The sequence below is a fragment of the Oryzias melastigma genome, linkage group LG13, assembly GCF_002922805.2.
Source record: "Oryzias melastigma strain HK-1 linkage group LG13, ASM292280v2, whole genome shotgun sequence".
NCBI classification, from domain to species: Eukaryota; Metazoa; Chordata; class Actinopteri; order Beloniformes; family Adrianichthyidae; genus Oryzias; species Oryzias melastigma.
This window is the reverse complement of record NC_050524.1, coordinates 28,154,016-28,167,624: the sequence shown is the minus strand read 5'-3', so window position 1 is coordinate 28,167,624 and position 13,609 is coordinate 28,154,016. Positions and strand designations below refer to the sequence as shown.

The 13,609-nt window shown below is 38.5% G+C and overlaps 1 protein-coding gene across 1 annotated transcript in view; it reads left to right on the top strand.

Moving 5' to 3' along the window:
• Nucleotides 1-2,483: 2,483 nt before the first annotated feature.
• Nucleotides 2,484-13,609, top strand: part of lekr1 (leucine, glutamate and lysine rich 1) — a 103,398-nt gene continuing 92,272 nt past the window's right edge. Inside the window, exons 1-2 of the mRNA XM_024278055.2 lie at nucleotides 2,484-3,133; nucleotides 5,290-5,390. Coding sequence (XP_024133823.1) covers nucleotides 3,124-3,133; nucleotides 5,290-5,390 — 111 coding nt within the window. The 5' untranslated portion in view covers nucleotides 2,484-3,123. The remainder of the gene's footprint in view (nucleotides 3,134-5,289; nucleotides 5,391-13,609) is intronic.

Below are 13,609 nucleotides of genomic sequence, written 5' to 3'. Positions count from 1 at the left end.
GTGCCTGCTGGCCCTCATGTCCAATATTCAAAGTGTTTTATGACAGACTTGCTCCCGATTGGCGAGAAAAGTTTCCATAGAAACGTTGACTCAGACCCATCACCACTGACTGACGTCATCTGGCTCCAACATGATGACATCTGTATCGCCAAAAAAATTGACAGAATTTACTTTATTTAGTTGGAGCCAGAAGTAATAATTTTTTTATGGGTGACGTCATACTCACTCAGTCCAGTTCTCATATACAGTCAATGATCGAATGTTGTGTGACTTCCAGTCTTCCAATCTTGTGCTATAATTATAATTTAAGTTAATTATTTATTTATCTATTTACATGTATTAATTCTTGGTGTGATGCTAAACAGCATTTCAAGTATATGACAAATAAAACTGATTTACTGTGACAGTGTGGGAACTCATTCCACAACAATTTCACTAAAAAAGCAAATTAGAGTACACAATACTCACAGTATCCGCTTACAATATTTGGAGTTGAATCATTTTGAGTCACCTATTTTATCCTAAATACCTGTTTGAAGACAGTACTGTATTTTTTGCACTATAGGCTGCACCAGATTATAAGATATACCTTATATATAAATGTAAGGTCTACTTTCCAACTCATATTGTATATAAAGCATAATGAACTATAAGGTGCATTAGGTGACGCAAAAGAGTCAGAGATAAGTCAGTGTGCCACCCAGACTGTATTAACTGTATTCAAAGTAATTCTAGAATTTGTTTGCAACACATTAGCCACGTTAGCATATTCACAATACCTATAACTCCTAACTTCCTTTTTTGTGTTTGCAAGAAGTCAAAAAATAGTCTAGTACAGCCAAAACAAAACTTACTGTAACTATGGTAACTCCCAACCTTGTTAATAAAATGTAAAAAAGCCAAACAGTGCAGCACTGCTAGGCTACATGTTAGCCACGTTAGCATATTCACAATGCCTGTAACTCTCAATTTTAGTTTTTTATGCGTTTATAACATGATAAAAAAAGACTGATGCCGGTAAAACAAAAGTTACGGTAACAATGCTAACTCACAACTTTGTTAGTAATGTAAAAAAACACAAACAAACATTGCAACACTGCTAGGCTACATGTTAGCCGCGTTAGCGTTTTCACAAAGCGTAACCACATGAATCTGACATTAATCCTTGAGGCGCTCTGGATTATAAGGCACTCTTTCTCCTTTTGAAAATAAAAAATTAAGGTTTTTAGATGCGTCTTATTGTGCCAAAAATATGGTATTATTTTTTTTTCTCCCGAGTGTTCTAAATTACTTGTAGCATTAGCATCAACAGTATTTAGCTTAGATTTTCCAAAACAGCAAAATGAACGTTTCAGTGCAAAAACAAACCTTTATTTAGAACTGTGGTGATGCTGGATAACATTTCCCTTAATTTTTGTAAAAATTTTCTTGTCAAAATGACAATAATTTTGATTTTAACAGAACCATTTACAACAAACCCATTTTTAAATATTTCAGAATTGTTTGTTTTGACAATGGTTATTTTTGACGTTTGCATCCTCTGTAGCCAAAATGTGTCCTGCAAAAACAATATGATCATATTAACCAAAACCTAAAATTAGTGGGCCATATTCCAGCCTCCACCCCTCTAAATTCCGTGCATGAATGAACACACACACATGCACAGAATAATGCCCCTCCCCCAGTTTCTCCTTCTTTGCTCTCTAGTAGAAACTCGCACGCAAGCTTACTCTCAGCATGCTTCATTATACACTTGTCCACATAGCATAGCGTGCCGGAAACAGATTCAATACATGCCAAGCTCCTGGTCCCTGCAGGCTCTGCGCCCTTAAAACACTGGATGCACCTTCACAAATTAGGTTAATTTGCTTTTGCACTAGAGACTGTCCAAAAAACAGTGCCCAAACGTCTGACAAACAAGTACCAGGAATGAACGAAATTATGGATTTTCTGTATGAACCCACTAATCAAATAAGCAATGCTGCCGGGAATGCTGAAGGTTAAAAGAATTAAAATGATGCATCGCTTTGATTTTGAACGTGGTGACATTTTAAAAAGAAAAATAGGCCTGACACCCACGGAAGAAAAAAATCCAGCTTTTTAATGGGATTTTATTGGGATTATTGAAAAAGCTTGAACTAAAATACATCTTTTTCAAAGGGATTTCCAGAATGCTCTGGTTTCTGAAGAGGAAAAAGAGTACGCTGATGCCTCCTATTTCTCAGAATAGTTTTTTTTTTGTCTCCTTATGTTCACAAACTTCTTTTTGCAGAAAGAGAATCACATTAGAGAAGCCATGATTTGACTGGGTGCAATTTGCATCCAACTAAATGCTTCTAGCTGATTTATCTCCTGGCCCATAACATGCAATCGAGATGATCTACGTTAATACACTCGCACGCACACACGCACGCACACACACACAACTGTCAGACACCTGTTACCAGGAAAGGTTTGACCTCAAAGCCTCCCCCAGCAGAAATGGCTTGGGGGCATTTGACATTTGTTGTAAAGGTTTAAATGAGATGCATAGAATGGCGAGTGACCTGTGCACCCAAGCATTCAGAGATCAGATAGCGTGACTTGATTTTATTGCTTGTTTTGTAGAGGGCTCAGAAAGCCTGGACCTGCGTGAATGAGAAATCTACAAATTAAATGAATAAAAGCCTTTCATTCAAATAAAGTTTGTGGTTGTTGCTGTCGTATCTGACGATAATATTAACATAGGCTTTTGTATAAAAAAACTGATAAACTAAAGGAAAAAAGCTATAGCCTACTGGGTCTTGTGAGTTTCATATAGAAGGTAGTACTTTAGACGTGAAAAAATTTATTAAATGTAACTTTTAACAATTACCAATTTGTATAAATTAATAAAAAATAGTCAGGAATATAAACAACATAAACATAACAAACACTATGATACCTAAACTTTTTTTTGCTTTAAAAAGGGTAAATGTATAGTTTAGTATAGTAAAAAAACAAGGTCAAAGCTGGCTCATCCAGCATCTGTGACCCACCGTGACGTAACATTGTTGCACGGTAGTCATAGCAACAGTTGGGGGACCACACTGTCGAGTTGCTGTGACTTGTGCCCTCTCGGATTTCTACACTTTCTGTTTCTACATGATAATGGGTGAGTAAAAGTTTTTTGTTCTGGTCTGTGAAAGTTAAACATGACTGAGAATTAAAAAAAGAAAAAAAAAAACAAAGGACAACTGTTACTTTAGAGAGATGCTGATGTGTTGGAGCCCAAAGTCACTCTCGGACTCTGTTCTTCATCATCTTTTTGGTTTAAATTAAAGGAATGTATTATTTTAACTAAAAACATTTCAATATGAATTATTTTTTAGAATAATTTTTCAGAACGCGAGACTGCTTTTGCTATAGTATTAGTGAAAAAGCTTTTTTTTTTAATGGAAGTGCTTTGATTTTGCAAAGTTTTTACAATAAATTTGAACAAAATCTCTCTCAGATTCTATGGATGTTCACATTTTTTTAATATAACATTCCTACACATATTAAATATTTGTATGTATTTCCAGCTAGTGCTTATTGTCTGTGATGTTGTTAATCACATGGGGTGTTAAGAGGAGAATGACTGGAGGTTTCTCCTTGTCGGCCATGGGAATTTCTTCAGAGTTCAAGTGTTGACTTGATGCTCTGCATCCTAATGACATCCGGTGAGCAGATGGATCAATGTTCTCCGATCGGCACACAAACCAACAGACAGAGGTTGGGTCAGGCCTGCATGACTTTGATTCAAACCCTCCTGCACACAGAGTCAGATACACGCCACAGCTAATCGCACAAACACTTGAATGACTTTCAGAAGATTTTAGAGAGCAGATTCAGTGTGTAAATATGTTTGCATGGGTGAATAGAAAGTAGTAACGTGCAATATAAGTAGTATACAGCATTTACCATAACTATATATAACCACGCATTACGGCTGGTATATGGTTAGTCAAGTATGCTGAAGTATAACAATATTTTTCTGAATCGCTAAGCTGTAAAATGCCCCAAAAATGACTAATGACTTGAGGGTGCCGCCCATTACATGACGTCATCCTTGAGCTGGCCTTCAGCGTGTCACCCACAAAAAACAAAACAAAAAAAAACATCCACTTTAAAAAAATATCGCTAATGGGTTCATTTTTCTGTGAAATTTGGTCATAAAATGTAGACAACATCAGATGAACCTTTCAGGATTTATTGTAATAATGAGAACACTGTTCTCATTAGCACTGTGTGTGAAAGTTTTATTTCTCTTTAAAGCATGATTAATCTCCGTATTAAAAATCCTTTTCACTTTAATGCAGATCATTGTCTTGGAGACATGCGCACCTTTCCATTTATGCTCAATAATTCATGTTCAAACCAATTCTCCCAATTTGGTGCTTGTATATTCCCCCAGGAAATAGTCTGCTCTGCTTCCTCCATCAGGGAATAATCTACTCCCTTTCTCTACCAGGAAGTAGTCTGGTCTCTTTTTCTCCACCAGGAAGTAGTCTGCTCCCTTTTGCCCCCAGGAAATAGTCATCTCCCTTTCTCCACTAGCTTATAGTCTGCTCCCGCTCATCACCAGGAAGTAGTCTGTTCCCTTTCTCCACCAGGAAGTAGTCTGGTCTATTTTCTCCACCAGAAAGTAATCTGCTCTATTTTTTCCACCAGGAAATAGTCTGCTCCCTATCTCCACCAGGTTATAGTCTGCTCCCTTTTTCCACCAGGAAATAGTCTGCTCCCTTTTTCCACCAGGAAATAGTCTGCTCCCTTTTCTCCACCAGGACCCAACAACCCCCATCAGCTTGCACCATTCTCAAATACCTTTAGGACTCATCTGAACATGTTGTGCAGATTCCTCACTAAAATGTTCTTTGGCATATTCCACCGCACGACGTTTGAACGCTAGATCGAACGAGCATTTCTTGGTCATTGCTAAAAAGGCTCACAACAGACAGCTGGTGTCTACACATCTGTAGTTGGGGGGTGAAAGTTAGCTGATCAGCTTTGCAGAGAAAGTGTTTGTGCTAGCCTGGGGGCGGAGCAGGCTGTCTGAAGGGGCGGTTCTCAACTTGTGATGTAAGCATGTGAGGACCCGCTCGTTTTTGTGGGTATGGGAGGGGCTGCTGCTGAGAACGCAGGTTTTTAGAGGATTACTCAGAAATGAAAGAACAAATCAAAATACCACTTTGGGGTTGTTTATGGTGAGGAAAAAGTTGTTTTTTTTCATTGTATGGCCACTTTAAAGTCTGATGTCGACTTTTTACCGCACAATTTTCTGTTTTTTAGATGATGAGAAATCAGTGGAAGCAGAGCAGAGAGAAGAGGAAAATATGAAGGCGCTTCTACACAAGACTCCCAATCACCCACTTCCTGAAGGATTGGAAAAGGTACGTTTAAAAAACGTTTTTTTTTTTATTTAATCATTTAAAGTTATTGAAATATTAAGTCTCCCAACCAGCTATTGTGTAAAACTGTGAAGCATGAAAACTTGTTTCCTGCTGCTGAGGATTTCATCTTCCACTTCATGTGCTGCAACAATCCGTATGATTCCAGGAGGAAACCGGAAAGCCTCCTCTCATTTGAGTCTGTTTTGAGATAAAACACACAAAAGTACCATGGCAACAATGCTGTGCTGACTCGTATCTTTTCCAATAAAGGGTGGGAGTTGCATACTTCCATAAGGCATGTGGCATGTCTGCCTGCCATGTTGTATAAATAAACATGGTCTTCCTCGTATTATCTCTTTTGATTTTACTCAAAAGGGACTTCCTGGATGTTATCGATTTTAGGACTAGTGGAAAAATGTTTGCACCCACTGCGTGACCGCTGCAGTGTTGTTTTTTTACTCAGCACAAACACCAACAGTGGAGAAGAGATTTGAGCTTGTTTAGCTGCAGCTAAACCCCAGATCCTTTCAGAGTGTAAACTCAACCTTTCAGTGTTTTCAGTCAAAGATGAAGTCATTTCTATGATAAAGCTTATAAACACAGCAGCAGTTTAATGTCCTGTTCACTCCCCCACACCTCAGCCTTATTAAAATGCTGGGGAGGAATCCAAGGAAAGATGTGTACAAGAAGCCTTAAAGACCCACTCCAACAGAAATGACGTTTTTGGTCATTTGAACACATTCTTGTGGCATTTCTTTGGTGTTTGAGGACATATATTAAGAAAATTAAAGCTAAAGTTGCATTTCTGACTGTTTCTTTTTGAATTCTTGGGAATATGGACCAGATGCAAATATATATATATAAAATAATAATCAGTTTTGAATTAGAAAATTAAAAAGTTTTAAAATATATATATAAATGAAGGCAGGTTTTAGCCCAGACTCTGTTATTTTTTTCTTTAATGAGGTGGATTACCAAAACACTTAACACATCTGCTCCTGCTCCACCCCTTCTGTCACGATTCCCTTTTTGGCCCACGAGTCAAAACGTTTGTCCACCCCCGCTCCAGGCACTGGTACGGTAAAGCTTCATTTCCACTGAGCGGTCCGGTTCAATTCGGTATTTTGAGCGTTTCTATTGTAAAATGGACCTTAAACCGTATACCGGACTGTAGCTTTTGAGGATCCCCATTGGTTGAAGGAAAAATAGAATGGGACAGTTGGGGCGGAGTCACTGTTACCACCTGTTGATTGGCAGAAAGTGATGACATCATTAAAAAGCACCACTTTAGAGCGAAGCTAGTGATTCCGTTTCCCTCTTTATGGCGGTATTCTTCTTCTTTCAAGCATTAAATTCCTGTTACACACGATGTACAGAAAGTAAAACAAGAAAGAGACACTGCTGGATGACCTCCATTGTTGTTGCTTTTCTAGTCGTTGCACTACAATGACCCAATGACGTGCTAGCGGTCGACACCACGCATGCAACGTGAAAACAAACCCCTCCGTAGAAGCGAGGTTTAACTGACTAGAACCGCTCACCAGTATTAACTGGTCCGTCCCGTACTCCTCGTCCCATACTACTCAGTGGAAACGAGGCTAATGGTGCGCGTCCTGGTTCTTTACTGATCAGGTACAAATGCTACAATCATGCAGTGTGATGTGCACACAAACTATACTCCGAATGCCTACTTTTCTCCTTTCTAATCGTTAGCCTGCTTCTAATGAGTCCACACCTATCACATGAACAGCACTAGTGCTGGATAGTTAAAAAATGGTACAACGTCTCACCTTCTTCACCCTCACTCACGTGTTGTCTGACTATTCGCTAAGACCTTAGTTTGTCGAATGCCAGTTAAAAAAAATGTGCATAAACATTTTCACCCTACTAAGTGGTCTAGAACCTTGATATTTTATGGGGGCCACCTACATAGAGCCTATGGCTTTGCCCATTTTTCACCTGTAAGGGCAGTTGTGTCTAAGGCAGAAGTCAGCCTTTGTTTTCTGGAGTCTGCAAGAGCAAACGGCACTGTCAGCTGTTCACAAACACATCCTATTATGATAAAGATCTTTATCATAATATCAGAAACACAAATCTTAGCTTTTAATATCAAAAGCTTCATAAATACAGATGGTTCCTTTACGATACTTCATTGAACAAAATAAAGATTGGTATGTCAGTCTGTTCAAAACTTGGATTTAGTCCATAAAAATAGTTTTTTTCCTGATCAAAGGCCTCTCTTCATGTTTGCTGTTTCATTTCCTCTGTCTGGTGCTCTCTAGTAATTTTTGGAATTTCTCATTGAGGCCAGAGCATGAATAAATAATGCATGCCCTGGTTTTATGCTGCGTTGGCTAGTCTTTCCTCGTGTACTGGCGTTGTCCACTCATCTTGGTGTAACAGACTGTTTGGTTGCACATAACAAATACAATTCACAATGCGACTATCTGTTCACCTTCTAACACAGCCCCACTAATACATTCAATTAGAAATCTATTAGTGATTGACTTTCCTGGCCAACTGCTTAAATACTCCCTTTTGTTTTAAATGTACCCCAAAAACCACTTGACAGAGAGAGACTGAGAAAATGAGACAAACAAATGGAGGAAACAGTTTCCGTCTGTGTTTACTCTCAGGACCTCCGCCGGCATTTACCTTCATGTGTTGTCTACTCAAATTCCAATAGACCTCTGAAACAGTGGATGTTCTGGGCTTAGCCTCCCGCTGAGCTCACTTCAGCACCGTTTATTGGAGGAGGCTTAGGTAGCCGGGGTCGTGCAGGGAACACAAAACCCAACAGAGGGATGTGTGTGTTGTGAGCACAACACTGTGGGCAGCGCCATGTGTAATGGCTGGCGTGGGAGGCGAAGAGGAGGCAGTGTACTAACAGGCCCATTTAAGTGCTGTTAATCCTGGTGTGCTGTGAGAGGGCTGGCACTGAGGTTTAGTGGTGGGCTGCTGTGAAGGAGTGCTGCGGTTACACACACACACCATGTTTTCCACCCACACACTCAGACTGCGCTGAACTTTCAGGCCCGCAGATGTTTATTGTGACTGTACACCGAGTGTGATGCAACACAATTAGGACACAAACATCACATTTTCTAATTTCCCCCCTCAGGGATTAATGAGGTATTTTTTGGACTTGAAATGTCTCTGAAAATGCAAAGAGAAAAGAGTCATCCACATCTGATGAAGTGGGACATTTACAGACTGGATCTGCCTTCCTGTTTGTCATTAAAAGGCATCATCATGGATGCTGTAGAATCAATGTTATAAAGCAATAATCCTGCATATCATCTTCTTTGATCTTTAAATTGAAGATTATTTTTCAGAACAATTTTTTTCAAAATTTGCAAAAACTTTACATTTTTTTAAATTAACATGATCAATTAATAGTTTATAGTTTAACCTTTTAGTCTTACCTTTATTGATATTTTAAAGTTCCACTCTAATCTTCTTTTGATCTTTTTGGTCTTGATTATGTTATTTTTAGCCAAAATCCAAAACTTGTCAGTTTCTCTGACATAGTTTCTGCAAAGCGGTAGGAGATCATTATAAATCCACTTCTTAGTTTTAGACAGAACTGCTGGATTGAAGTGAGCCCGCCTCCACTTCCCATTATCAACGTGTTAACATGGTCTCCCACTAGCTTACAGCCCTCACAAAACTGGTGCAACAAAACTGGTGACCGCTACTGGAGCTATCCAGCTGTCCAGTTTTGGTCCAGATACCAGCTCAGACGAGGAAAACTAAGACGTTCATGGATCTATTTGTCTGAAGGGGATGCATCAGAATGGAGCGGAGCATTGAGCTTGTGGCACCTACATTACAGATTCGTTTTTGCCAAATGGCATTTATTTTTTTCATCTTTTCCTGATTCACAACAATCTCAATAGAAAAATGTTCAAATTTTGATCTTAATTTTGGCTTCACCATGAGAAAAATTCCACAAGAACATACTAAAAAAGCATCAAAACCACAATTTTCTTTGGAGCTACTCTTTAAATATTGCTATCTTTCCTCATCACCATTCAGCATCTCAGATCCTCTACAATCTTACAGTCTCCTCACGGTAAATATGTTAATATGGCCACAAATTAAAGATAAATCCTGCATTTAATCCTCTAATCTTGTTTTTATCATATTATGAGATTAAATCAAAATGGAAACAGATGTTTAATGGCTGATCCCACTCGGGACAAATATCTTTTTTACAATTAATTTCTGTGTTTGAAATGCTCTAAAAATGGTGAGTAAAAATGTGAATCTTTTAGCAGTTTTTTAATGATGTAAATTTGCGTCTGCAGTTATTCTGCTGTTTCTCTATAGATCCAAGGATCATTCAGTTAAACTGCAAGGAGACAATAGATTTATTAAGAAGGTTCTTGTGTTCTATTCTTTTTTTTTCATTCTCCTTTCTGTACCATCTTGAGTATAAAACCAGACTACATTAGGAAATTTGACACCCGGAGTTGGAAAAAAACAAGAATTCAATTCATTGCTTTATATTGCGGGACAAACGGATGACTTCTATATCTAAAAAATATAAGGGTTTTTGAATTTAGTGCTTTTGTCCGATTACAAAGGCGTAAAAGCAAAAAAATCCAAAGAAACCTGTTCTAAATAATAGATTATTCATGAAAAACCATTGAATCTTGCACTCAGGCGGCTTGTGTTGTTGCAGGTTCTGTTAGGAAAACGTGTGATTAAAGCGTACAATGTGGCAAAGCAGCAACAGAGTAATCACTGTGGTCTGAACATGAAGTTCGTCCTGGTAATATCGCTTCTTTGATTGATTTATTTTTTGCTTCATCTCAGTGTGATGGTTTTTTTTCTTCTGAGTTGTCAGAGTGACTTCAACTTGAAAGATGTGTTCTCTGTGTCCTGGCACAGTGTTCCGGTCCAAATAGTACTGGGGGGGGTCCACCTCCAGCACAGCACAGAACTTTTTCACGCCGCCGCAGCCGAGCACCTCTCGTTCTCTACGAGATGCTGATGCAGCCCGTTTATTTGTCAAATGTCACAGACTGTCTTAGAAGTTCGAACACAGAGTGTAACAGGGACAAGACGTTCACCACCCAAATGGAGAGGAAGCACGGCGTGAAAGAGACACGAGGAACTCGCAGGAAAACCAGCAGAAGAAGGGACAGTTCTCACAATTAACCTCTGACATGATCTGGTCTGAGGAGTTCGAGGAAAGACGGCGAAACGGCAAAAAAATTGGGGATTATAGGAGGAAAATTAAGAACAAAAACATCAACAAATGATGAGAAACTAGAGAAAAACTTGAATTAATCAACAATGTTGGTGGAAATTTTTTTTGTAAAAAAAACTTAATCTTAAAATATTTTTTGAAGTGTTTTTAAGAAGAAAATAACATTAGTATCTATTAAAACATTGGAATTTTTTCAGTTTTGATCACAAATCTTTAAACTTAGATTGATAAAGTGTTGTCAATGTTCCTCTCTACATCACTGGAATATTCCCAGTTAAGGTTAACGATTCTTCTCCTTGATAAGTCTCGTCCCCTCAGCTAAACCGCCATGTTTTGGACACACCAACCATTTTTCACAGACATGATATGACTCTTAAAACCTGCTGTATTCCCCTGATACACACTATAGCAAATCTCTCCAACACTTCACCTGTCAGACTCTATATTCATTCATAATTCAGGTGAGTGTGGTAGATCGTCATAGGGGATTCATTCACGTTCTAATCCAGTTTAAAACTCATAATTAAGTGTCCATTTAAGGTTGATCTGTAAGCTTTGAAAATACAGTCCATGAATGCCCGCAGGTTCTCTTTTTAATTTTCCTAGAGGACGATTTCTGCTAGGTTCTTCTATGTTTTTGCTAGTTGCTCAAGAATATTTGCTTTTGCCCCTTTAATCTTATCTATCACTCTTTAAGTCCTTAACATCTACTTAAAAATGTGGCACAACTTTAAAATGATTCAAAATGTCTGTGAGTTAGAAGTACAGCACGAAGCAAAGGCCCTGTCCTTGAAGGTCGGCATTTATCTCTGCTGATGAAACCTTTTAAAATGTCATTATGAGCTCACACATCATTTGAACTCCTCAAGCCTCTTGACTAGTTCCTGATTAACCTACATGAAAGTGGTTGAAAGAGGAGAATCCATCGTTTACATTATGGAGATTCTTGTCTAGATTTTTGGTTATCATTCATTCATCTTTCAAACTTGACATCATGGGCTGCTGGAGCCTATCCCAAACTCCTGTTGGGTGAAGGTGGAGTACACTATGTACAGGTTGTTCCCTTTTTTAAAATAATAACTATTATATTTCCTGGAGAGTAATGTTTTCTTTACAATCAAGTTTAAGGAGCACATACCTGGGAAAACTAGTTTTTTGTTCACTACTGACCTCCTGACTGTTTCAAACAGAAAACGCACATTCAGAGGAAGACTCCAGCTCAGACGGTGTTCCCTCCTCACGCTTCCCTTTAGTTACCCATGCCGTGCTGAGCTGTGTTGTGATGCTGTTCTAGTGGGGCCAACGGAAGCACATGTGCTGTCTGCTAACTCTGATTAATGTAACAGACTGACCCCCCCCTCCCACACCACCACTACTCTTGTCTCTAGTTTTTTTCCTCCTTTCTCTCATTGGCTGTCCTGCTGCCCTGTTTTCACCTCCTCTGTCTGCACCGTGTCTGGCTTTTAAACCTGGGCCCAGAGAGGAGAGTCATTAAATTATAATATAGTAGTTCTCTCGCGGTGACGGCACCGTGTACGGCTGACTGTCGTCTGTGCGGTAAATAATGTAGAGGGGCAGTTTCAGGGATTGCCTATAGTTTTTGTTGGAGAGTTGCTAAAACATGATACACCCGCTTGAGGAACTCACTCGTGTTTCAGAAGCTTGTTTCAAAGCAGGGATTCACTGAATTGGGTTACACCATTAAAATTTAACCATTGTTCTCTCCATTAAAGACTTTTACTCATCTGTTGGTTAAAAGTAGAAAAAAAGATGTTCTAACAAAGGAAATAAAAAGCACAATGGGGGAGAGGTGGCACCAAATTGAAAATGCCCACGTAAATTCTTAATCAAACTTTGTGTGAAAGATGGCCTAATTTGACTGTGCCTAAATTTACTTAGAACATGTAAAAAAATATAGTAACAATGATTGGATTCAACACATAAATGGGACATGTTTGCCCAAAGGGACACTAAACAAAAGCAGAATGGAGAGAAATACGTGAGATTGCTGAAAGGTCATACTTAGCATCTGTGGAAATTCAGTTTTTCAGATAATTTCAGTAATGATTCATTTAGAAAGATTTCTGGAAACAAATATGTCCGTAGTCTTTGGAGGTTAGATAAGCTCAGACCACAAATGAATAAAGCTGAGCCCAGAGCTCTCCAACACGGTGCCCGCGGGCCCCAGGTAGCCCCCCAAGGACGACACAAGCTGCCCGCAGGTCTCTTCTGAAAATAGCACAACTCACTTGTAAACTGCATCTAACATCACATTTATTAAGTTGTATTTTTTGTAATCACACTTGCATTTACATAGATTTTAAAGTTAAAACATCTTAAAAATAAGTTAATGACACATAAACTTTAGATAAGTTTAGGTGACCTCTGAACTACTCCAGTTTAAAGATCATTAATTTTGTTAAAAAATGTGCAAATTTGGTCAATAGGTCAAGATTTGTTTAAAAATGTGTACATTAATTTTTCTTTACACTACATAGTTAATAAACATGGTACAACATAGTGAAAATGGGACATTTTTCCCATGATGTAAGAAATGATCTGAAAATTTAACAATTACTGAGATTAATAAAGTGCCAAATATTCATATCTGTTTCTTAGCTTGTTGTCATTGTTGATAATTATGGTGAGAAATCAGTGTCTTCACATAGAGGAGAATCATTATTTATTATTAACAATGTATAACTAAAGGAAAACTCAGCAAATTTCTCATTTCAAACTTGTGACTCAGTACTATGAAGTAGCTCTCAGTTTCGAAAAGGTTGGTGACCCCTGGCTTAGACGCTGATGGTGTGAGGGACCAGACCACGCCAAACCATCATTCCATGTGGAGAACTGGATGAAGAACAGTTGGCGAAACCATCTGGAATGCGTAGAAATAAACACTCATATATTTAAATTCTTCACGCTGGAGGTGTTGTCAGTGACATCAATATAACACACACTCTTTGAACTACCACAATTCTTCGATCACTTGGACTAC